Genomic DNA, 21,947 nt, shown 5'->3' on the forward strand with positions numbered 1-21,947 from the left:
CAAAGCCAACAGGTTCAAAGCATCAAAGGATCATAGCGACATGCCTACTGGGTGAGAGACATGGTCCTAGTGTCCGCCACAATATATTCTTTCATTTATTGACCTGCACTCAAGAAATCTCTAAGGTTGATATTCTTTTCATGTACTTTGAAACAGTTTTAGTGTATATATAACTTTGGATTTTTGTTTTACTTAGATTAACATAAACGAATTCAGAAATGACTGTAATTTTAAGACCTTTTCGATTACGAGATGCTCCTTCTTTGTGTTATTCCCCTGTAACGACGTTTTTTATGAATAGTTGCTCATATATACACACGTATACACGCAGTACATTCAAAAGTTTGCAGTTAAAATCTCCGCCAGTAGATGGTGCGCAAAGTTTATAATTTATGGAAAGACTCGCATTACCGAATAAAAATAAAAGAATTAACATGTAAAATGTACAAACGTTTCTAAATCGATACTCCTTGAGGGAAGTGAATTAGTATATGTAATCACAGTATGTTAAAAAGCGAAAGCAAACCGTGACGGACGTCGCCGGAAGTGGCCCCGAATGGCTGGCCCAGCAGGTGAGGTGACGTCACAGCGCGTCGACTGAAAACCCAAACGGCCGGAGGGGCCGACCCCGACGACGAGTTGTTTATACTTCCGATTCTTTACAAGCTGTTGTTAGCTGGAGGCGACACCCCCGCTCACCCTCAGGCCTCGGGCCTCAGTCCTCAGTCCTCCCCCGCCGCTTTTCTCTCCCCCCGCATCGTCGTCGAGGAGACGAGCGTCAAAAGGGAGCGTGTGCCTTTAAGGCTTGGGATTGACGCCCATAGCCCGCACGCGCACGCGCACGCGCGCACACACGATCCGAATCGAACCGAACTTCTCGAAAAGCAAAGACTTCTCAGCGCGCCCTGGTGAGTTTTCAGCCCTTTAATGCCTTTTTTTGTTTATTTTTCGCATGTGTGAGAAGCAAAAACAAGAAAATATGTTTGGCGAATTTGCATGAAAGAAAAGGGTTGGCAAAAAACCCCCGCATGTTTGCATCGATATCCACGAGAGTGAAGCTGATGTTGCCAGATGTTTGTTGTTCCTCTTCGACCAACTTCTAGCACTGTTACGAATGCTCGTTCCGCCGCGACATAAGCAGTGCCGCTACTCTGTTTTTTTACTCCCTAAATTCCTAATCCTGCAGGGAGCCTTCAAGGGCCGTCTGAAATAACGTGCTTCAAAGCTTAGTTTTTGTTTGTCTATCATCCTCTTTGCAATCAATTTTCGTGTTGCCTTCAGCGACTCTAGTCAAAGTTCTTCAATGAAATGCAGCTGCATCCTTCATTTGGCTCTCATTTGATCAAACCGAGCGTTTATTATCTGTGTATTGCTCTAACGATACAACATATTTGACTCTAAATCAAGTCAGATGCTGCCTACAAGTATTTGTTCGTTTCTCTGTACTCTACGGGTGGGAATCTTTGGCTGTTTTGGGATTCGATTCAAAACGATGTTCCATTCCAAATGATTCAATGTGATTCATTGATAAATGATTTGTGCTTCGGATGTGCAAAGAATCGTCATACGACTTCGGTTCGCTTTGCGAGACTGAATTATTTTTTACATTTACTTTTTTGCAAGAAACGTGCCTTCCCCCCCCCCAAAAGTACCATGTGGACAACTGTTACTCTTTTAAGATAGCTCTAGATTGTATAGCTATTATAGTATAAAATAAGATGGAAAAAAATACAATGAACAGGATACATGATCATTTCACAGGAAATTGCAGTACCAAAATGTTATGTGAAAATCCTTTGCGCATTGGTATTTCTCAGTACATTTATGACTAGTGAGCAGCTATAAGAGCAAAGCACATATATATGACGATCCAAGTCAAGCGGGTGGGCCTTTCTTCTGTGAATCAAAAATGCTAACAGTGCGATTACCTGTATAGGTGCCGGTCTGAAAAAAAGCGGGATGGAACGTCTGTAGCGATGATGATCGGGGACGGTCCGAAATTAGTCCTAATCAGCCTACCTGACTATGAGAGAGTCTATGCGCCTGCGCGTCGAAAATCAAATCGGGCAGCTTTGCCCCGGGTGACCTTTTGAAGTCCGGTTCCGAAATGGCCGTTTTGCCCGCCTTTCTATCTTTCCGCGACTCGCGCGCGCGCGTCTGTCTATACGGAAACGGAACGGTTCCAAATCCCGAGTCGCGTAAAAGCAACGGTCCCAAAAAGCGCCCTTTTATCCAGAGCAGAGACCCGCTGACGTTTGTGCGGCGGCGCTAGGTGTCGGAGCGCCGCGCAGGCGAGCCGTCAGGATGAGGCCCGCTCAGCTGATCCGCCCCCCCGCCGCCGCCGCCGCCGCCGCCACGCTGGTCGTCCTCCTGTCGGCGTTGTCTCTGGCCTCCGGCTGCAATAAAGCTCTGTGCGCCAGCGACGTCAGCAAGTGCCTCATCCAGGTAAAAACGCGGATCCCGCCAAACCCTAACCTCCTTCGGCCGCCCGGGTGCGATCGGGGCGTCTAGGTCGACTCGTCGCCGACATCCGCCGGCCGCCTCGGGGGTTTGGCTCCGATGACCGGACGGAATGGGGAAAGCTCGCTTTGGAGCCCGCGTCGGCTCAGAGGCGTCAGTTACTTCCTGTGTGCCGCGTCCGCGTGCGAGCGAGCGAGCGAGCGAGCGAGCGAGCGGGACACCCGGTGAAAAGGAACTGATGTAATGTTCCCGCATGAGCCGTTGGCTTGGCTTCTCTCCACCTGTCGCATCCAATTTTGGTCAGATTGGACTCCTGCCGGGGTGGCTTTGCGTGCGCTTGTGTGAGAAAGTGTGTTTTCCTGTGAGTTTCATTGTCTGTGTGCACATGCGTTTATGTTACATTAAGTTTGCCTCTGAGTGTTCCCGTGCGTGCGTTTCTTTCAGAGAGCGCGCGCATGTAAGAAGGTGCGACGGCAAGTCTCATAGGTTTGGCTTTTATGTGTGTGAGAGAAGGGCCGGGTTTCAGAGAGCGTGTGTAACAATCTGAGCGTTAGGGCGAGCGAGTGTGAATTTGAGAGACTTGAATTGTGACTAATGCTAATGCGTGTCCTTTTTGGACAGTATTTAAAAAGAATTACACGTTGGAAGTTGTTGTTCTGTAAACGTATAGCATGGTTTAATGAAGTCTGAAAGTCGGCGTGTCCATTTTTTTCCAGCCGGATTGTTTGGTGGGCGCTTGTAATATTGTGACATCTCAAGGAGAGCCTTGTAAATATTTGGATGTTAAAAATAGTTGGCCAAGCGCGTTAGCGCTGATGCTAATTGAATCCGTCAGCGGGCGGCGGAGCCCGTGTTTTCCGAGCGTCTCTCAAACTGCCCACTTGTTTTCCTTCTGGATTCGCTTTAGTCTGGATCCAAAACATCTGCCGCCCCGCTTTCCCCCCTCTCTGCTTGCAGGTGGCTTTTCTTTTTTTTTTTCCTTTTTTTTCCCCTTCCCTTCCCTTCCCTTCCCTTCCCTTCCCTTCCCTTCCCACCATCGGCGCGGCCTGGCCGACGCCGACTCGCTAGCCGTCGGGAGGCCAGGGCTCCGTTCCTCCGGTTGCGCGGCCCGCTCGCGGCTGCGGTCCAGACGCCTCGGAAGGGGAAATGAAAAACACGTCCCGGGCGGGACCGGCTTTCATTTTTGCGAGAGTCCAATTGGACTTTTCGGGGGGTTTACTTTTCAGTCGAACCGGAGGTCGTCACCCGGACGGATGTGAGGTTTGGCGGCCCAAGACCTGAATGGGATTTCTTTGGGTTGGCCGAAGACATATTGCGCCGGTGGCATCTGGGGCTTTTATTTTCAAATCGACAGCCACCGTAAGCGCTCCGTAACAGTTGGATCGGGGGTAAACCCGAAGAGAAAGTCGAGCGTTTAAAAGGCCGGATTGAAAAAGTGGCTGAAGCTTCCAGGAAATTTCAGCCGGGCCTTAAAGCGCACCCCCCCCCCTCTCGCTTTCTATTTTACCTCGGGCGAAGCACCAAGCGCATTCCTCCGAGTCAAGGTCACTGCTACGGGGGAGGCGGGAGAACAAAGTGGGGTCGGGGGGGAGAAAACACCTGGGGAACAGAACGTGGCTGAGCTTTCCCCTCCCTCGCCAAGCCTCGCTCCATATTTGGAAAGTCTCGAGGAATGAAAACAAAACGTGCGAAGGAAGGCTAACGCTAGACGGAAGAACTCCGGAGCTAAAGCTACATTGGCAAAAAATCCTCGGTCGCCATCTGTGCTTGTTCAACTTTGCGAGGAGTTGTGCAAAACGCAAGCAATTCACCTCAGTAAAATGGTGCCGTAGTTGCCCGTTCTGGACACCGGGTGGCACCCGCGTAACCATAGACGCAACAGAAGACGGTCACGTCAAACACGAAGCGCCGCGCGCCAACTGCCGAGCTGGAAATAAAGCGCCTTTCGAAAGAAGCGCAAGACCCATGCTTAGAATTGGCCACGTAACGGCCCAGCCCGCCGCCCTCGCCCCTTGCTAATCTCCTCGGGGTGAGAGATTAGCAGCGGGCGCTAGGGCGAGCTAGCAAAGTTGCTAACGCCGAAGCGAGCCGTTTGTCGTCCGCCGGTGCTCATCTCGGCGTCGACGGCAAATAAAACAAAGTTTCTTTTGCGCGAGTAAGACAGCGGAGGACAACGCGCTTTTTTGGAAACGAATGCTTCACCAAATGATCATTTGGGCCGGATTAAAGCTCCCCGCGGGCCGCATCCAGCCCGCGGGCCGTGTGTTTGACGCCTCCGCACGAAACTGTCAAAATAACGACCGGGACATAAAGGCATCCATTCGCGGACGCCTGTTTATAGTTAATCAAGAAAATAAAAATTGGAGTTAAGTACCCCTTCGTTTGTCTTAAGAGTACCCTTCACGTGGCCAATGAACGGTCTTCACTTAAGGGGGAAATATGAAGAAAGCGAGGCTCGGCGCCAAAGCTAACCGGTCACGGTAACAGAAAAGGGAGAGCGGCTCGTTGACGCGCGATGAGGAGAAGCGGCACGCGCAAGTATGTCCAAATCCGTTCCACTTCCCGAGTACGGAGAAGCCGAGGCTTCCGACGTGGAAACGGCCCTCCCCCCACCCACGCCGCATATACAAACGCGACCCCTCCGCCTCCCCTCTCGGCCCGAATGGCTCCGCTCGGCGGAGGAGCGGAAACGGCCAACGGTCGGTTCCCCCCGCAGAACAAACGTAAGCCGGACTTCTCCCGACGCGATAAATCCCGGGGCCGAGCTGACGCTCGCGTTCCGCCCATCGGGATCGGCCCAAGTCACGTTCGGGGCTCGCGCCGTTTTCGTTTTCCGTGCTTATTCGTTCGCGACGGGATGATTGTAAATATGCCGTCGTATTAAAACACACGGGTGCAAACAAATATCAACAATTCCTTATATGGTATTACTGTGTGACTTCTTTGTAATAAAGTGAAGAGGAGAAGCCAAGAACAGCGGAAGACCTCTTTTGCAAAAGATTGTTTTTGCCCTTTCTCCACTGTTCTTTTTTTATTGACAACACTGACAGTATTTCAATTTCCCGATTGGCCGGGACACATCACACGGTCTTACTCGAGACTCTCGTGCTTTTTCTAAGCCGCGTTTTTCTTCCCTCCCTCCCTCCCTCCCTCCCTCCTCCCTCCCTCCCTCCCTCCGGCAGGAGCTGTGCCAGTGCCGCCCCACCGACGGCAACTGCTCGTGCTGCAAGGAGTGCATGCTGTGCCTGGGCAACCTGTGGGAAGAGTGCTGCGACTGCGTAGGTGAGCGCCGGGCCACCGCCGCCCCAATTTGACAGAAAAGAGACTTGGCATTTGACGAGAATCCCATCGGCGGTTTCGGAAGTGATTTCAAACCGTCCCGGTTTGTCAAAAGCGCTCCGTTTTTTTTTCTCGCCTTAACGTGCGGCCGCAGATGGCGCGGCGCAAGCGAGTCCAAGCCCACGGCGACCCACTTTGATTGGTTTGTCGTCTTGGCTGCCTTTGCGACTTGGCTACTGCGGCTAAGTACCCCGGGTAAAGCGGCTTTTAGCAGATCTTACAGTAACCCGGTAGCGAGCGGGCGATACGTTTCCAAGTTATTTCAGCACTTTCCGAGAAAGAAACCCGAGAAATGCTCCGCGTCGGTCGGTCGGTCCGTTTCGGTTTGAAGGGCGAGGCGACGGATCAGACGTTAGGGCCCGCCCGCCCAACTTTGACGGGAGTTTGACAGATGACACGAATCCACAAAACGCTCACCTGGATAAAAAGGCGTGGGAAAGGGCCAAACTATGGCAAAGGCATGCTTACGGTGGCAAGGCTGCGCCCCAAAAGGCAAACTCTCGATGGCCGCGGCGTGGACTTTCCAGCAGAGAGGGAGCTGACGGACGGTTAAAACTAACGGATGATCAAACTTTGTTTTTCGACGGCTCCGGTGATCATTCAACTTCGGATGACGTTTGCGTGGTAAAATGTCCCAAAATGCTAATGCGGAGCGTTTGTTGCGAGACGTCTCCTTCTACAGTTTAATGAGCCGGTCTCCATAAAGTCAACGGCGCTTTTTCTTCCTCAGGGATGTGCAATCCCAAGAACTACAGCGATTCTCCCGCCACATCCAAGAGCACGGTGGAGGAGCTGCATCGGCCCATCCCGTCGCTCTTCCGCGCCCTCACCGAGGGCGACGCGCCCGTCAACATGATGGTGGTGTCCTTCCCCATCGCCGAGGAGCTTTCCCACCACGAGAACCTGGTCTCCTTTCTGGAGTCGCTGGATGGCCCTCGCCAGAACGTGTCGGTGCCCTCCAACAGCATCCACGCTAGCTACGACGTGCAAGGTGAGCGCTTTTTCTCGCCGCTCGCTCCGCCTTGGGAAAGTCCGGCCGCTAAGCTGAAGCCGCCTTCTCCTCCCGCAGAGAACATGTGCACGGTGGTGTACTTCGACGACTGCGTGTCCATCCGCCAGTGCAAACTTTACTGCGAGTCCATGGGCGGCTCCAAGTACCGCTGGTTCCACAACGCCTGCTGCCAGTGCATCGGGCCCGAGTGCGTGGACTACGGCAGCAAAGCCGTCAAGTGCATGAACTGTCTCTTCTGAGGGCCCGTCCTGTCCCCGATCCCGTCCGCCCCGCCGTTCTTCCGTGCCGCCCCTCTGTGTTTGCTGCGCTAGGACCGCATCGCCCGCGCTTCCCTTTGGCCCCTCCGGACCGCACGTGCAGTTTTACACGCGTACGGCCTTTCCGTACGCTTTCAAGACGTCAAATAATTGGATGGCGCTTTGACGTGCGAAAACCCGCGCGGTGTCAATATCCCGCCCATGCTGCCTTCCGTGTCAAAAGGTAATGGCGGAGAAATGATTCGGCTGAATCTCCGCCTCCATTTTTGTCTGTTAATTTTGTCCGTTAAGTCTGCGTGAAAGGTAAATGTACTGTAGGCGAATTCTGTCCGTTTCTCAGACGGCAGGAATTTAGCTTGATTTCGGCTCAAAAGGCAAAGGCGGATATCGGAAAATCAACACTCGTCGTGCTGTTTTGCCGGGTTCCGCATCAAAGGCAAAGTCTGTTAAGTTGCATTTATTTCCGTCAGAACAGCAATGCGCATCTCAGTAATTCACTATTGCAAACTACTCCGCCTTCCGTCCCCGCAAATGTTTTTAGTCTGCTGTTGTGTTTCACTGTATATTTTTTCATATGGTGTTTTTTTTGACTCGAGGTGTACTTTATACTATACTATATGATGTCTAACATATTTTTTACATGTCCCGTGTCCCACCAAAATAAAACTTTTTGGTGACGTGGACTTCCAGAGACCTTCTGCGGGAAGTTTTTGCTCCTGGCCACAGAGAAATTGAGAGAGCGTGTGCGTGTGCGCTAATCTTAGCCGCGCGACAGGAAAGGCATCATTTCCCGTGCAAACAAGGCTGTCATTATGTTATTCTGGTCTCCGTGGCCTCGCAGGTGTTCCACAGGCAAGAGTAAAGGAGAAAGTTGCTCTATGCCAAACCCCCCTACAAACAATCTTTTGTTGCCAGAGAACTTCGTGGGCCCCTGTTGCGGTCGCTTCATGGTAGGGGTTTGCCATTGAAATCGTCATGACCCTACATACTCACTTTTACCCCCGCCCCCGCCCTTATTCTTTTACCGAAATGAGATCCCTTCACTCAGACCTGCAGTCCAGCGTGTACCCCACTTTTCTTGACAAAGGTCAACTGGAATACGAGGCCCCAGTTTACTCGAATGAGGACAGGTACTAGAGAAAATGGACGAACGCTTTCGCGACTTTTTGGTGTTTCAGAGCCATCTAGTGGACAAATATTGTGACTGCGTCGGGCGTGAAATACATGCCGTCAAATCTAAAAAACAACTGCATCGAAAAACTGACAGTTATCTTCCTCAGATATTCAGACTTTTTCTGGCTTAAAGTAAAACATTCGACTTCTTTTTTTTCAAATGTATTATCTGTCAGAATAATTGGTTTTTGTAAGAATTAAGCAACCATTTGCGAATATGTCTGCCCATTCTATTTTTTTCGAAAATACTGTACATCTTTTTCTCGAATGATTTTTCGTTTTAAGTGACCCAAAACACAAGACAATACCACGTTTCGCGGTTAGACGAAGTTAGAAGAGGGGCGAAACATGGCTGTATGGAAGTGAAACGCATCGACAAAGTAGGACGAGTTGTGGCAGTCGCGCGCATGCGCCCGCGCTGTTACCGCAGCAGCGGCTGCGCGGTCACGTGACAATCGCATTTCCGACACAACAATACAACAGTAAGCACCAGCAGTCGTCTCCCCCCTCTCTCCCTCCCTCCCTCCCTAGACAGCCTCTCTCTCTCTCTCTCTCTCTCTTTTGCTCTCGCTCTCGCTCTCGCTCTCGGCATGGCGGACGGCGAGAGGTCCCCGCTCCTGTCCGATCTGGGCGATGGCACCCTCGGCAGCGGCAACGGCGGCCTGTCGCCCGGCGCGGCGCCCTACGGCGTGGCCGGCAAGCCGCAGAGTGAGTAGGCAACTCGCCGCCTCCCTTCGCGCTCATCATCCTCCGCCCCGGCTAGCCCGATGCTAACAGCTAGCTGACGCCGTGACGGCGACGGAGAAGCTTCCCGTCGCGCTTGTTTGTACCCGGAGAGGGGGAATCGGTTGTCGGTTGTCTGGACGCCGTCCGCGGGCAGACCGAATGTTGCTTTGACTGTATTTTCTCTAAGGACTTGAACGCATCACCACAGCTAACCAGCTAAGAAGTCTTGCGATACCACGCAAGCTAGCTCTTGTTATCGAGCCAAAATGCTCGCTTTACGTCAAATTAGCAATGAATCATCCCCGCGACGGTGTTACGATTCATTCACGCGCGCTCGTCGTGTTGCACATATGCATTGTTTAATTGAGCTAATTGTCTTGATTCACTGGTTAGCAAAAGCGTGAAACACCTGTTTTGATTGACACGTCGCGAGGCCAATCGGAAGACGATAGAAGGCGTGTATATGCGGGGCTCGGGCCAATGAGGGTCGCGTGCAAACGTCATCTTAGCGTCACGTATTTAAACTATTCCTTCCTATTCTTGAACGAAATCGATAATGATAAATATCGAAAGCCACGTTGAATACGATCAGTCTGATTGAATCCCTCTCTCGACAGGCTGCTGCTGCTGCTTTGAAAGGCGAGTTAAACGTCAACTTGGCAGCTTATCAACATCGTGAATTGGCTCAAACTTACTCACCGCATCGCGGTAGCGATTTAACAGCGTGCCGTCACTTCATTCAAACCGATAGTTCAACGGGCTGTTTTAAAATCGACACCTCGAAAGGCCAATCGGGAGGCGTCGTGAGCAGAGCTCTAGCCAATGAGAGCTCGAGCACGGGGGAGTTACGTTCCAAAGTCACGGCGCGGCCATGTAACGTTTAATGTCTGAAAGCGTCCTGTAACCGTCCGTTTGATCGCAAACGTTTCATCACTTTAAGGGTTAGGGTTAGGGTTACAAAGTCATATTCCGTGTCGAACGATTTAGGCATGTACGGCTTGATGGGTCGGAGTTCCCTCTCGGCATTCCAGGAGTGTTTTCCTCGCAAAAGCTGCTTTCATAAAGCAGAACTCGAGACCAAATCTTATTAGCTTGTTAATCATAAAAGGTCACTTGTCGTGGGAATTGAGGCTTTTTCTTCTTCTTGCAGTCGCGTTGTACAAAATCCTTGTTTGTCAAATGTAACCTTTGTCGGAATTTTTACAAGAACCAAGGTGTGGAATCCAAAGAACGTGAACTTTAACCAGAAATTTGAAGGCATGAATGGCATTTGGAGGGCCACATGAAATCAACATTTTATATGAAGCAAATTGCTCTATGAATGCAATCACGATCGTCGTTTGATGTCGTTTCCATTTGATCAGTTGATCAACGACTACTTTCCTATCGCGTTTTTCATGATGTTTTTGATTCACTCAAACACATGTGCTCATTTTTAACGCATGTGTGGCAACTGACCATGAGGAGACTGCAGCTTGGCTTTCTGATCTCACTTGGCCGCATCCTCCCTTCAGGTTTCCCGCCGTTCCCCAGCCCCACGCAGCAGCCGTCGGTGCTCCTGGGCGAAGACCCGCCTCCGTACTCGCCCCTCACCTCGCCCGAGAGCGGCAGCGCGCCCGTCATCAGCTGCCGGGTGTGCCAGTCCCTCATCTCGGTGGAGGGAAAAATCCACCAGCACGTGGTCAAGTGCGGCGTGTGCAACGAGGCCACGGTACGCTCTTACGCCGCGCGGCCAATGCTTCTTATTTGTTCCGCCCACAATAATGTTAGTTCGTCCGTCCGGGCTCGGCCTGACGCCTTGTAAAAACCTGGGTTTTTCAACAAAAGCTTGGTCACTTCCGCCGGAAGGGGAGGGAAGCGCAAGCGAAATTCACAAGCGTTGGCGGCGGTGATTCGGCTCTTCCTTTTCAAATTCGTTGGCGCGATCGGCGTTTGCGCGGCCGGGTGCCAGCGGAGGGTGTCCCGAGTGGGCCTCGCGAGGATAACGTATACTCGGACGGGTGTCAAATTTTTCAAGCTGCCCCCGCTCCGCCGACCCTCTTCCGGCGCTCGGCGTCCACGCCAAGTGAGGAATTCCTTCCTTCCTTTCTATGCGCAGCCCATCAAGAACGCTCCGGCGGGGAAAAAGTATGTACGCTGTCCCTGCAACTGCCTGCTCATCTGCAAAGTCACCTCTCAGCGGATCGCGTGTCCCAGGCCTTACTGGTACTCACTTGACACACTTCGGCGTCCGTGCGAGAGCTGGCTAGATTGGGTGCTAGAGAGCTTAGCTTTGTGTTAGAGAGCTCAGCTTTGTGAGAGCTAGGGAGCGACGGAGCGCGAGAGCCGGCGGGCGCCTTTTCGATCCACGGAACGATTTTTGTTGAGCGCTTCTGCCGTTGCTCTGTGCTCGCAGTAAGCGGATAATCAACCTGGGTCCGGTTCATCCCGGTCCGGCCAGTCCCGACCCCCAGCCCGCCGGGGCCCGCGTCTCCTGCGGGCATTGCAGCAACACCTTCCTGGTACGTCCGCTCGCCTTTGCGACGCTTTGATTTGCTGTTCCTTTCAACGCCTCGTGCTCAAAAGCGTCTCGTCGGGCTTCTCGTCCGCTATTACTGCAACCGTTATTCATATTTTGTCACTGCTAGAGTCACTTCAGCATTATTTTCGGACCGCCTGTACGGTTTGTATTTTATTTTGCACTTTGAGCCGCTGCGTTCATACATCCAACGAAAGATTGTTCGAATAAAAAAAAAGGTACAAAATGTGATTTTACTAAAATACTTTTCAAACATATATTTAAAACAACTGCATTTCTTTTTTTAGGATTAAAAAAAGAAGTCAAATCTTTTGTGACTGTATGATTTAGTTTTTATCTTATTTCCTATATTTATGATTAGAAAAATATCATGACATGCTATACTGTATAAGTGTAACTGTGATTTAAAAAATATTTCAATTTAGCTCCCCTCGTCGCCGACAGCCCCATAAACTTGTCTGTGCCGCACATACAAATGAAGAAGAACGCCGGCGCCTAGCTATTCCTGCTGCTGACGAGCGCACCTCCTCCGGCCCCCTCTTTTTATCGCTCGTCCCCCCCCGCCCCCCAGCCGCACAAAGTCGCTTAAAGGCCGTCATCCCTTCTCATTCACGCAGCAATTTATGGTCCAAGTCCCGCGGCTGCGCGCGTCCTTCGTTTAACGACCGTCAAGCTGCCGAGCGCCCCTTTTTCCCGTCGCGTAATTAGCCGCTCCACGCTTGCTAACATTTCCACGCGTGGCGGTCAAGCGTCGGTTCTTGCGTTCTTGTCAGCAAAAGAAGCGAGCGGGCCGATCCTCCGTTCGAGTCCTTCATTGTTCACGCGCAGGAATATTCCTAAAACCGAGAGGCTCGTGAAAAAGTTGGGATGTGTCCGGCCGACGCTCCGGTTAGTTGCATTGCTACGAGAGGAAAAGATGCATTTCTTTCATGTCCGTGTGAAATGTGTTGTGCCTGCAGTGGACCGAGTTCACAGATCGCACACTGGCCAGATGCCCGCACTGCAGGAAAGTGTAAGTTCTTCGCTTTTGGAGGCCTCGTTTGTATTTTTCATTCATATTTTTACATTTCTTTGAGTATTTTTTTGCCTTTTCCTCATGCTCATATGAGTATTCCTTTTTCACCTTGTTTTTAAGATGTATTTCAGTAGTATTTTAACTCTACTTTATTGTTTTCGTCTTAAATGTTTCTGGATATTTTTATCGTTTGCATATTTGGTCTTACTATGTTTCTATTTAGCATTTTTGTCATTTTCTTTAATATTTCTGTCTTTTTTTTTTCATCTTGGCTAACATTTCGCTAAGGTATTTTTGCTACAGCTTTTTTTCTAACGTGTGTGCATTTTTGAGCTAAAGCAATATTTGTGTCTTTGCATTTAAAGTACAACGCGCGCATCCCGGTGAAGTCGGCGTCTTATAACATTACAAGACGTTTTACTCTTCTCGGAGCGCGTAGCTGGAAATTTCCGAATAAGCTTGAATGGAGCCTTTTTTTTTTTTTCCCCAGCCCGTAAAGAAAAACTATCACGATGCTTTTGTGTGCGTGTATTAGCCAAACGGCCGTGTTGCAGAGATAAGCTTCTCGTATTGGCATCTTAGTCCAACAACAATACATTTTGATAAGAATAACGGGAGAATCATTTTTGCAAACTTCCTCGATTGCTTTGTTGCAGCTCCTCCATTGGACAGCGATATCCCAGGAGGCGGAGCCTGTGGTGTTTTCTGCTCTGCTTGCTGTTCTGCATCTCCACCGCTGGTCTGATTGTGAGTAAGATGAAGTCATAGCAAAGGTTATGCCTCTTTACCTTGATTGTAGACTTTTACGTTCTAAAACGGTGTCTAATCTTGTCGGATTGAACAAGATGCGCCGAGAAATTCCGGTGTTTGATTGAGGGGTGAGGGGAGTGTAAGTGGCCCCTTTTTACAGGCAGCGTAAAGGAAAAACATTGGAAATGCATGGGATTTTACGTGTTGCGTTTACATGCGACTACGTGTGCAATCTGGATCGATTTTGGATTCAATATTTTTGTGTCTTCAATCTGCAAATATTCTGCTCTCTCAATCTAATGAGATTTGACTACAAAAGCGAACTAAACCAAGTCAAATCAAAGAATCCACGGCATTGTCTTTGATGGCCAGGCGAGGGCGCTAAAGGAGCACGAAACGGCTAAGCTTTCTCTCCTCGCTGCTGTGGCGGCGCGGCTTCGGATTGCACAACTCATAAAAATGCGCTGTAACATCTTTTATGTAAGTCTTGCTGTGAGATCCACAACAGCTGTCATGCGCTTGCTTTCACCATCAAGTGGAAATCTAGTGGCGCTCTAATTAGACTTGAGCTCAGCAAAATTAGCGTAACTCGCCATCCTTAATGACCCAAATGCGCAGTAAAAGTCGGAAAGATGCTTTTGGACTCGTTTCTTGTTGTTGCTCTACTCACAAGCAGCTTTATTATATATAGTCTGGGCTTTTTCACCGTAGTTTTTTCTTTTATTTCGAGTGTCAGGGTTAAACCCGATCCAGTAAGTGTAGCGTCCGATCATTTGCGCTCCTCGGCCAAAGGCTTCTCTTTAATCGGACTTCCGTGCGCCGCTACCATAAGCGCGGCTCTCGGTGAGACTGCGGCCAAACGGATGGGAGTGGGAAGGGACGGCAATACAGGTCGTGGTCCGTGGTAAAAAAACAAAAGAAACGTTGACGTTATAATATGGGGTTTGGGCGGGAAAAGTCTCTGACATGCCGCTATGGTGACTTTAGGCCGGCACGTGGCTGAAGGCGGAAAGCTACCCCGGCATCTACGCCTCGTGGGCCGCTCTACTGCTTGTGGTGTTGGCCACCCTGGCGCGGGCCTTCTACTGGGCCTGCATGCGGGTCAGCCAGCCTCTCCAGAGCTTCGCGTAGACGGCATCCTTGAAAAGCCGGCCCCCTCCCGAGCCTTCCCCGACCGAGCGGACCGACGGCTTGAAAACCAGAAGATAAGAAGTATTTATTTGAGCGCGCCGGTGGCGCGGCCGCTTCCCGTACTCGTTGCGTCCCGGCTTTCGTCATTTCCGCACCTTGAAGAAGCATTTAGCGTTTTCTAAACCGTCTTTGTCAATCAAAAGGGTGAAGGAGGCGTTTGGAATCTTTCCACGCGTGCGAAGGTAGAACGCTGTTCTCGTATTTCCCTCTGGAGCAACTTGATTCTAAAAAAAAAAAAGCAATGCTCACGGAAGAAATTTTGAGCGCGAACAAAAACGTTTGTCCGGCCAAATAGTCTTTGAAGCTAGCGAACCTGGTTCTCGGTACTTTCGACTGCTTTATTTGCTGCCGCTAGCGTAACCGGACACATGTGAAGCAAACACTGTTACTGTCGTTTTATTTTTGATTTGTTGATTCATACTGTAATAGCGTGAAAATCCCCGCTTTCTGTGAACGCACGGTAAAATGACCAAGAGCTTCCCGAGAAAGCTTTTACCGCAGATCTGAGAGCAAATTGGCAAAAACCTCACGGTAATGGTGAGGTCAGGTTCAACCGGTTTCCCGTCGACGGCAAGGAGCGAAAACCTTGGCCCAATATCGTCCAGTAAATCGTCGCCGCGACGGGGATCTCGGCCGGCGTCGGGCCAGGCCGGCTTCCGCTTTGATCGGACGTGTTTGCCGATGTCGATACGGATGCGTAAAAGTCCGTTAACTTTCATGAAAAATTCCTCGGACGATAAATGGGAGTCTTACCCGTGGTGGCGGTGTCCTTACGTCTTCATCGCGATGCCGGTAAGATTTCATGTTAGCAAGGCTAGCTTCCGTTTTGTGGTAAGCGGGCAACATGGGGCCGACCTCTGCCTTCGCTTGACTTATTTTGCTAAATTTTTAAATGGTGTACTAGCATAGTAACTGATTGAAATGAGATGAGCCCCTCAGACACTATAATCAAATGATTTTGCTAGCAGTGATCGTTTAAAATCTGATGACGCTGACCCCCATTATCATAAATTCGTAAAGGCATTGAAGAGGCGTTTTCTTTGATATTTTGTTTTTTTGTAAATAGTCTTTTGTTTTCTGGTGCGGCAGGAAGTGGTTAAGCCAATCACTCGGAGCAGGAGGATGTGGAAAAGAACACTAGAATTGTGATGGTTTTTACTTCTGTGATGTATTTAATGATTTTTTTGTTTGTTTTTTGATGAGCTACTAACCTGATGAGCCTGAAACACCCACAATCATGTACACGCGCACGCACGCACGCACGCACGCACGCAGCACCTTACATCGCAACACTTATTTATTTTTACACAAAGTAAAATTTTGCGCTAAATTCTCAATGACCACGGTAGAGAGAAAAAGCCTTAAACTTTTATTGTTTTTCAATCATGTTTTTTTTAAATATATATATTTATCTGTTCTCAAATCAGTGCAGTACAGATGGTGTTTTAATAAACCAATGAATTGTGTCGGGCCTGTCGGGGGACCGGCTGGCGATACACGGACCGCGTCCACCCCCAGACCACCGAATAAAAACATGTCAAACCTAGCGTTGGCGTTTTCAATTTTCTTCTTTTTTTTTTTTTTTTTTCTAAACGCACAGAAATGCTCAGGGAATGTTGACCTTCAAAATAAAACGTCCCCTTTTCCACACACTGCGTCGCTCCGGACCGTTGAGCCCAAATACTTCAAATCCTCTACCTTCTTTCTTTATCTCTTCACGCTTCCGATTGCGTCCCCCTGGTTGGCGCAGGCATACTCCGGTCTTGCCGCGGCTAACTTTCAGTCCTGTCTTGTCCGGGCCCAACCTGCACCCCTCGCGCTTGTCCTCCGCCTGTTGCCTCCTCCGGCTCCGGATGGCGACGTCATCTGCGAACGCTCCTCGGAGACTCCCGTCTAACCTCGCCCGCCCGTCACCGCGGCGCGCCGGTCTCAAACTCGAGGCCGGGGGCCAGATCCGGCCCGCCGCATCATCGTAGGTGGCCTGCCGATGCTGGTTAGGACTTCAACTTTTTCATGAAAATGACGTAGCGAACCGGAAGAGGCTCGGAGCCGATCCCTGATGCGCTTCCGCCTCCGCCCTAAACGTTAAGTCAAAATCTTAACACGGTTTGAAAACACCCCTTTTTTCTGCATGGAAGTAAGCATTTTGCGTGGATGTAAGGTTGAAAAAGTTGCTATAGTTCGTCTCGCCGGCATCCGCGTAATCTTTCGAGGTCCTCAAAAAACGGTGTGCCTTTACTAACTGTAAATCAGTGATACCCAGTTGACCCTGAAACAGACTTTTTATTGACATGACTTTGTGACAGAGTATCAAAAAAACATATGGAGGTTTTGAAAAAGGAAAGTCTTCTCTGTCCTGGTGCCTCTTGAGTTCCTTGAAGATGTTTTTTGGAGGGCTGGGAGGCTTGCCTTTCTTTCTTTTTTTCTTTTTTTTTCATCCAGGACACAAAAGAGACGAAAGCTTTGGCAGCAGAAAGGCATTAAGAGACCACACGAGTCCCCGGAGGGACACCTGAACCACCGGCAAGCCTTTGTAACCTTCTGAGGATGTCATCAAGCGCTTTTATGGTACACACACACGTGCTTACGCACAGTATGCTCACGCACGCTTTCACTTCATTGTGACTTGCTGCAGGACTTTTTCTTTATTGCCCTTTTTTATTGACTTAATTTTTCACCTGTTTCTTGATTTGCCCCGCGGGCGCCAGTGCTTCGTCTTTGTCATTCGTCTTCGTGATGGGGATGGATGAGCATATCGCACCCACGTGGATGTGCTATATATTATAGTCCACATTATAACCTTTGTACACAGTGGTACCTTGGCTTCTGAATTGAATTTGTGCTGTGAACAAGCTCATTCATTTTACGCACTCAAAATCCATTTTTCCCATTGAAATGAACTAGAATGTCATTCATCGATTCCAGCCCCGGGAGAAAAATGTTCCGTATTAATGATAGGAAGCGATGCATTTTTTTTTTTTTTTTAATGCAGGGCCGAACTCTTGGCCACTCTAAATAAATGTAACCATCTTGATAACATTTTAATGCGGTTGAATCGCCATATTTATGGAAGAGAAGCCTACCACTTTTTGGTCACGCTTGTCCACCCATTTAGCTTGTCCGTGGCACTCGGTGGTTTTGGGGTGAAAACACAAAAAATTCTATTGCGCCCGTTTGCAAGTTGCGGTTGAAAGGATGAATGCAAATATCGTGAAGAATGCATGATAAACCAAGAGTTTTCAATTTGTCCAAAATTGAGAATATTTCCAATTTTGAATGGCAGTAAATGAGCCTGACATGGGCTAAATTTGGCACCTATAAGGCCGTACTTCTCCACGTCCCGTCTGCAAGCGTTTAGAAGGGACGGCATATTGAAAGTTGTGTGTTTTGACAATCTATGCCTCCAATCTTTAGCCTCCAAGCATTTTTTTGGAACGCTCTTCCTTTGATAGCGCGTAGCAAAAAGCCCTACTCGGGTCAAAATTTCCCCCGGTGAAATATATTATTTGGTCCCCTATACGGCGGAGCATTTTTCCTAGAATTGCATGAACCGAACGACAGTTTCTATGATCGATTTTTCCATGCCACGAAGAAGCCGACCGACTCGATTTTTATCTCATGCGGGATTTAGTCTTACGAGCGTCACATTTTCACACGCGCGCGCAAAGCCTCCATCCCGCCGAGACGCTAACTCGATTTGACCCTTAAGACCCGTTGCGGCGTGACCCTCTTCAGCCGCTCTAGCAGCGGCCTCTTCGCGCGCGCGCTCGCGCACGCCGAGGGGACGCTGCCACGCATTCAAACGTAAGCCAAATGACATGGACGACGGCGGCGAGGACCGGGGGACGCGCGCGTTCATTTTGAGTACGTGCGCGTGCGTACGTGATAGGATTGAGATGAAGGGTTGGATGAGGAGGAGGATAAAGAGCGCAAGGCTAAGCGCCAGATTAAAGCCGGCGCTGGTCATCCGTAAAACAAACACTCCTTTTAGCGCCGGATCAAATCCGGACTTAAGCCACACGCACAAATTTGTCACAGTAGCCGTAATAGCGTTGGCCGGGCCAGTTCGGGGGCGTGGGCCCCGTCCTTCCCACAATTCGCCGTTTCCCAATCGAATTCCCGAACGGATAAGAAATTGCGTCAGTGGAAAAGCCGGGCCGAGAGCGCCCGTCCGTTTTCGGCGTTATATTGCGTCGCGTAGAAAAAGACATCGGGTTCTTTAGTAACACTCGCTCGTTTGAGTGAGGCCAAGCTATTTTGGGCAAAAGGAGAAAATCCCCGCTCGTAAACACTTTGACAAAACTTTGTCAAAATTGTAAGTTTACAGAAGATGACATCGGTTGTGTTTGGCTGTCGTTTTGACAAAGTGTTGCTAACGTAGAAATACCAGAATTAAGAGTGTGTCTTATCCACAGGTGCGTCTTATGGTGTGTGTGTGTGCGCGTGTTATGGCATTTGTGTATTTCTCTACTTCTTCACTTTTTGACCATTTTTTTTCATGGCGATTTTGAAAAGAAATGTATTCTTACTATTAATGCTTAACCCGGTCTTTAGCCCTCAAAAAGAGTTTGCGCTTTACACCATGTTTGTATTTTTCCAATCGTAGTAAAAGGGCATGAAATCTACTGGGAGCGTGATATACAAGTTGAATACCGTGCTACAAAAATCCGCGAGTAAATGTCTTCCATTATAAGCGCCATGAAAGGCAAATGTTGAGAATCGGGACGGTCACCCCCCCAAAATTGACAAAACAAACCGCGATACTTTGGAGTGAGGAATTGACTGCCAATGTGGTCCGCTCTCATCGGAGCGATGATGTCACGTCTACAAGGCAGACGCTGTAGATGTGTGCGCCAAGGTGTGGTTGCTTTCATTTTTTTTTTTTTTTTTTTTTTGCGAGTGACCCCTGAGCCGCTAAAAGTCAATTAGCCGCATCCATAATTGATGTGTGTCTGGCAGACTATTTGTGTTTACGCCGGAATTAAAAGCCTCCGGTGTCAGCTATCCCATCTCAAAGGCTGTGCGAATATTTGCGTGTGTTTGCGTACGTCGGCTATTGCCACGGGCGCTTTCTGTTCCGAAATTCCGTTTGGTGTTTGCTAATCTCATTCGTCGCACCTCGCTAAAACGGCGCTCGGAAAATCACTTTTCTTAGTTTTGCGCATCCGAGTCAGGTGTCGCCTTCGGGGCTAATCTGAAATGACGCCCGTCAAAATTGTTTCACAGGTTATAGAAAAGTCCAAACGTATTTTTCTACTGACGTGCTGGAGTTAGTGGGCGTATATTTATCCTATCAGATCAAGTTATGGAAGAAGTTCAACCTCGCCACCGTTTTCATGCTATAGCCACGCGTGTGCTAATAGCACCCGCTGGCTCGTCCGGATGCGGGACGGGTGAGGAGAGGGGAGAGGGGAGTGAGGAGAAGGGAGGGTTGGGGCGGCGGGGGCGCCTCCAAGATTGAACCCCAGCCATTCTTCAGTCTCCTTTGACGCCGAAAGCGGAGCGCCGCATCCTCGTCTTCGTCTTCGTCTTCCTCCTCTTGGTCAAGGTAACTTTCTCCTGGGTTCACCGTCCTTCGATAGAACGTTCTTTGTGGGCGGGCACAGGTGCGAATATTGATCACGCTGACCAACTTTTTCTTCTTCAGATGCAGTGCGCATCCTCAATTGCCTATTGTTCCGCACCTTACTGGAGTAGAAGTAAGCGCGCGCTTGTGTAGTGAGTTGTGTGCGATTCGAACACGCTTTTGGAACGACTCATCGACGCGTCCTTTATATGCGCGCGTGCACCCTCCCCGGCAGCGCTGCTGTTCCCCGACTGGGCCTACAAGCCGGCGTGGTCCCCGGGCTCTCGTCAGGTGCAGCTGTGGCACTTCCTGTTGGAGCTGCTGGCCGGCCGCGGCCAGGGCGACGCCATCGGCTGGGGGGGCGAGTGGGGCGAATTTGTCATCCGCGACCCCGAGCGGCTAGCCCGACTGTGGGGCGAGAGGAAGGGGAAGCCGCACATGAACTACGACAAGCTGAGTCGGGCGCTGAGGTAACGCGAGCGCAAACCTTCGACTTATTTTTGTCCGTAGCGAGCCTCGCTCGAGGTAGGGCGTAAGTGTGGAACTCCGGTCCCGGGGGGGAGGGCGGCATCCCGCGCGGGAGGCCCCGGGCCCTTTGCCAGCCAACCGCAGGGCACGCGCAGACACGCTCGGTCGCAGTCAGGAATGGCCGACGTACCTTCCGCGAACCACAGTAACACCCGCTCGGGCATGGGGAGGCCACGCGAATTGCGCGCGGGCAGGCCGGAGGCGGAAATGGAGCCGCGGACTCTGCGGCCCTCGCTTTTTCCACTCTAAACTTTCAACGGGGGTGTGTGGACTTTTTACTTTGGTTGTATCTCCAAATTTCGGGCTTGGTTCGTCCAAATGGCTAATAATCAAAAGGACGCAATGGCGCGTTCCCCTTGGAGAAAGCTCTGTCTTTCGCCGTCGCGCTGCAAACAAATGACATGAGCGTTGCCGTATGATGCCATATTTAGATATTACTACAACAAGCGCATCCTGCAAAAGTCCAAAGGCAAGCGATTCACGTACAAGTTCAACTTCAGCAAACTCATCCTGGTCAACTACCACCTGCCGCCATCTTGTCACTGCCTGCCGCCGTCTTGTCATCAGGTTCCCATTGCATCATTTCGCACACGCGTTACTCCGATGCCCCGTAAAAAAAAGGCACGTAAAAGCATTTTTCCATCCATCCATCCTCCAGATGCCCCCGAGCCACCCCCTCGCCCTCCCCGGCGAAAGCGGACTTCGGATCCAGGCGTCCGGGTCTCCCGCGCTCTTGCCGCCGTGCTGCCTTCCTCATCCTCCTCCTCATCCTTTTGTCCCGCCTCCACCCGTTCTGCGGAGCCCCTCGCCGTTCATCGCTTGGCGCGACCGCCTCGGTCGTCGGAGGCTCGGGAAGCAAACTCCGGGACGGGAGGGAGGACTTTGACGCAAAAAGCCGTCCAAAAGTATTTTTGTAGATGTATCACCCTTCTTCCTCCCGGTGAGGAGATGCCACTAACAACGTGCTTCGCTGGGTTGGAGTTGGGTTGGGGTCAGTAAACCAAGTATTTAAGTTGTATGATCTTGCTTTGTGTGCCTCCTTGTACTAAAATAAAGAAGTGACACATCGCATTCGATCGTTTGCTTTTAGAAAGTATTGATCGGGCAGCGGCGTCTTCCATATACGCCTTTTCTGAACGCTTCAAAGATTCACCGAAGAAAAACGCTTTGACCCCGTTGGTATTTTTCTCCAGAACGACAGGGGGCAGCAGCTGCTTTCACAAACCTGTTTTCTTAATGCTTCAAAGATTCACTATTTAAAAACAGCCGCTATTATTAGGGAATAATTCTCGTTCAAATAAGTTTTGATTGTACGAGGATATACTTAAATGTGTTTCAATCGTAACAAGGATAAACAAAAAAAAACTTTTTAGGGTTATTTAAGTAGTTTTTACTTTTTATTTTACGTTTGT

The 21,947-nt window shown here is 50.0% G+C and overlaps 3 protein-coding genes across 5 annotated transcripts; all 3 read left to right on the forward strand.

Annotated features, from left to right (window-relative positions):
• Window positions 1-35: 35 nt before the first annotated feature.
• Window positions 36-7,751, forward strand: twsg1a (twisted gastrulation BMP signaling modulator 1a). 3 transcript variants are annotated; one of them, XM_088430512.1, is made up of 5 exons: window positions 36-125; window positions 2,273-2,445; window positions 5,643-5,742; window positions 6,530-6,790; window positions 6,869-7,751. In XM_088430512.1, exons 2-5 carry the CDS (start codon window positions 2,305-2,307, stop codon window positions 7,048-7,050), a joined length of 684 nt encoding a protein of 227 aa, XP_088286638.1. In that variant the 5' UTR covers window positions 36-125; window positions 2,273-2,304; the 3' UTR covers window positions 7,051-7,751. The 3 variants fall into 3 exon arrangements, with proteins under 3 accessions (XP_088286638.1, XP_088286637.1, XP_088286635.1); XM_088430511.1 differs by lacking the exon at window positions 36-125 and adding an exon at window positions 629-908 and having other exon boundaries at window positions 2,237-2,445; XM_088430509.1 differs by lacking the exon at window positions 36-125 and adding an exon at window positions 632-908.
• Window positions 7,752-8,760: 1,009 nt separating this feature from the next.
• Window positions 8,761-15,987, forward strand: pip4p1a (phosphatidylinositol-4,5-bisphosphate 4-phosphatase 1a). Its single transcript, XM_088430044.1, has 7 exons — window positions 8,761-8,949; window positions 10,482-10,678; window positions 11,066-11,172; window positions 11,363-11,468; window positions 12,445-12,497; window positions 13,157-13,247; window positions 14,238-15,987. Exons 1-7 carry the CDS (start codon window positions 8,832-8,834, stop codon window positions 14,379-14,381), a joined length of 816 nt encoding a protein of 271 aa, XP_088286170.1. The 5' UTR covers window positions 8,761-8,831; the 3' UTR covers window positions 14,382-15,987.
• Window positions 15,988-16,122: 135 nt separating this feature from the next.
• On the forward strand, window positions 16,123-21,606 carry LOC148414244 (uncharacterized). Its single transcript, XM_088430045.1, has 6 exons — window positions 16,123-17,009; window positions 19,921-19,989; window positions 20,089-20,140; window positions 20,243-20,477; window positions 20,967-21,102; window positions 21,194-21,606. Exons 1-6 carry the CDS (start codon window positions 16,989-16,991, stop codon window positions 21,419-21,421), a joined length of 741 nt encoding a protein of 246 aa, XP_088286171.1. The 5' UTR covers window positions 16,123-16,988; the 3' UTR covers window positions 21,422-21,606.
• Window positions 21,607-21,947: the final 341 nt, after the last annotated feature.

The sequence above is a fragment of the Hippichthys cyanospilos genome, chromosome 12, assembly GCF_059441005.1.
Source record: "Hippichthys cyanospilos isolate Australia breed blue-spotted pipefish chromosome 12, RoL_Hcya_1.0, whole genome shotgun sequence".
Classification (NCBI taxonomy): Eukaryota; Metazoa; Chordata; class Actinopteri; order Syngnathiformes; family Syngnathidae; genus Hippichthys; species Hippichthys cyanospilos.

Bases quoted from the DNA above. Each gene is read 5' to 3' on its own strand.
- LOC148414244 (XM_088430045.1), top strand. From the start codon at position 16,989: ATGTCATCAAGCGCTTTTATG. The intron at 20,141-20,242 runs GTAAGCGCGCGC...CCTCCCCGGCAG, and splicing joins CGCACCTTACTGGAGTAGAA to CGCTGCTGTTCCCCGACTGG. The intron at 20,478-20,966 runs GTAACGCGAGCG...TGCCATATTTAG, and splicing joins AAGCTGAGTCGGGCGCTGAG to ATATTACTACAACAAGCGCA.
- pip4p1a (XM_088430044.1), top strand. From the start codon at position 8,832: ATGGCGGACGGCGAGAGGTCCCCGCTCCTGTCCGATCTGGGCGATGGC. The intron at 10,679-11,065 runs GTACGCTCTTAC...TTCTATGCGCAG, and splicing joins GCGTGTGCAACGAGGCCACG to CCCATCAAGAACGCTCCGGC. The intron at 12,498-13,156 runs GTAAGTTCTTCG...GCTTTGTTGCAG, and splicing joins TGCCCGCACTGCAGGAAAGT to CTCCTCCATTGGACAGCGAT.
- twsg1a (XM_088430512.1), top strand. From the start codon at position 2,305: ATGAGGCCCGCTCAGCTGATCCGCCCCCCCGCCGCCGCCGCCGCCGCC. The intron at 2,446-5,642 runs GTAAAAACGCGG...TCCCTCCGGCAG, and splicing joins TCAGCAAGTGCCTCATCCAG to GAGCTGTGCCAGTGCCGCCC. The intron at 6,791-6,868 runs GTGAGCGCTTTT...CTCCTCCCGCAG, and splicing joins CGCTAGCTACGACGTGCAAG to AGAACATGTGCACGGTGGTG.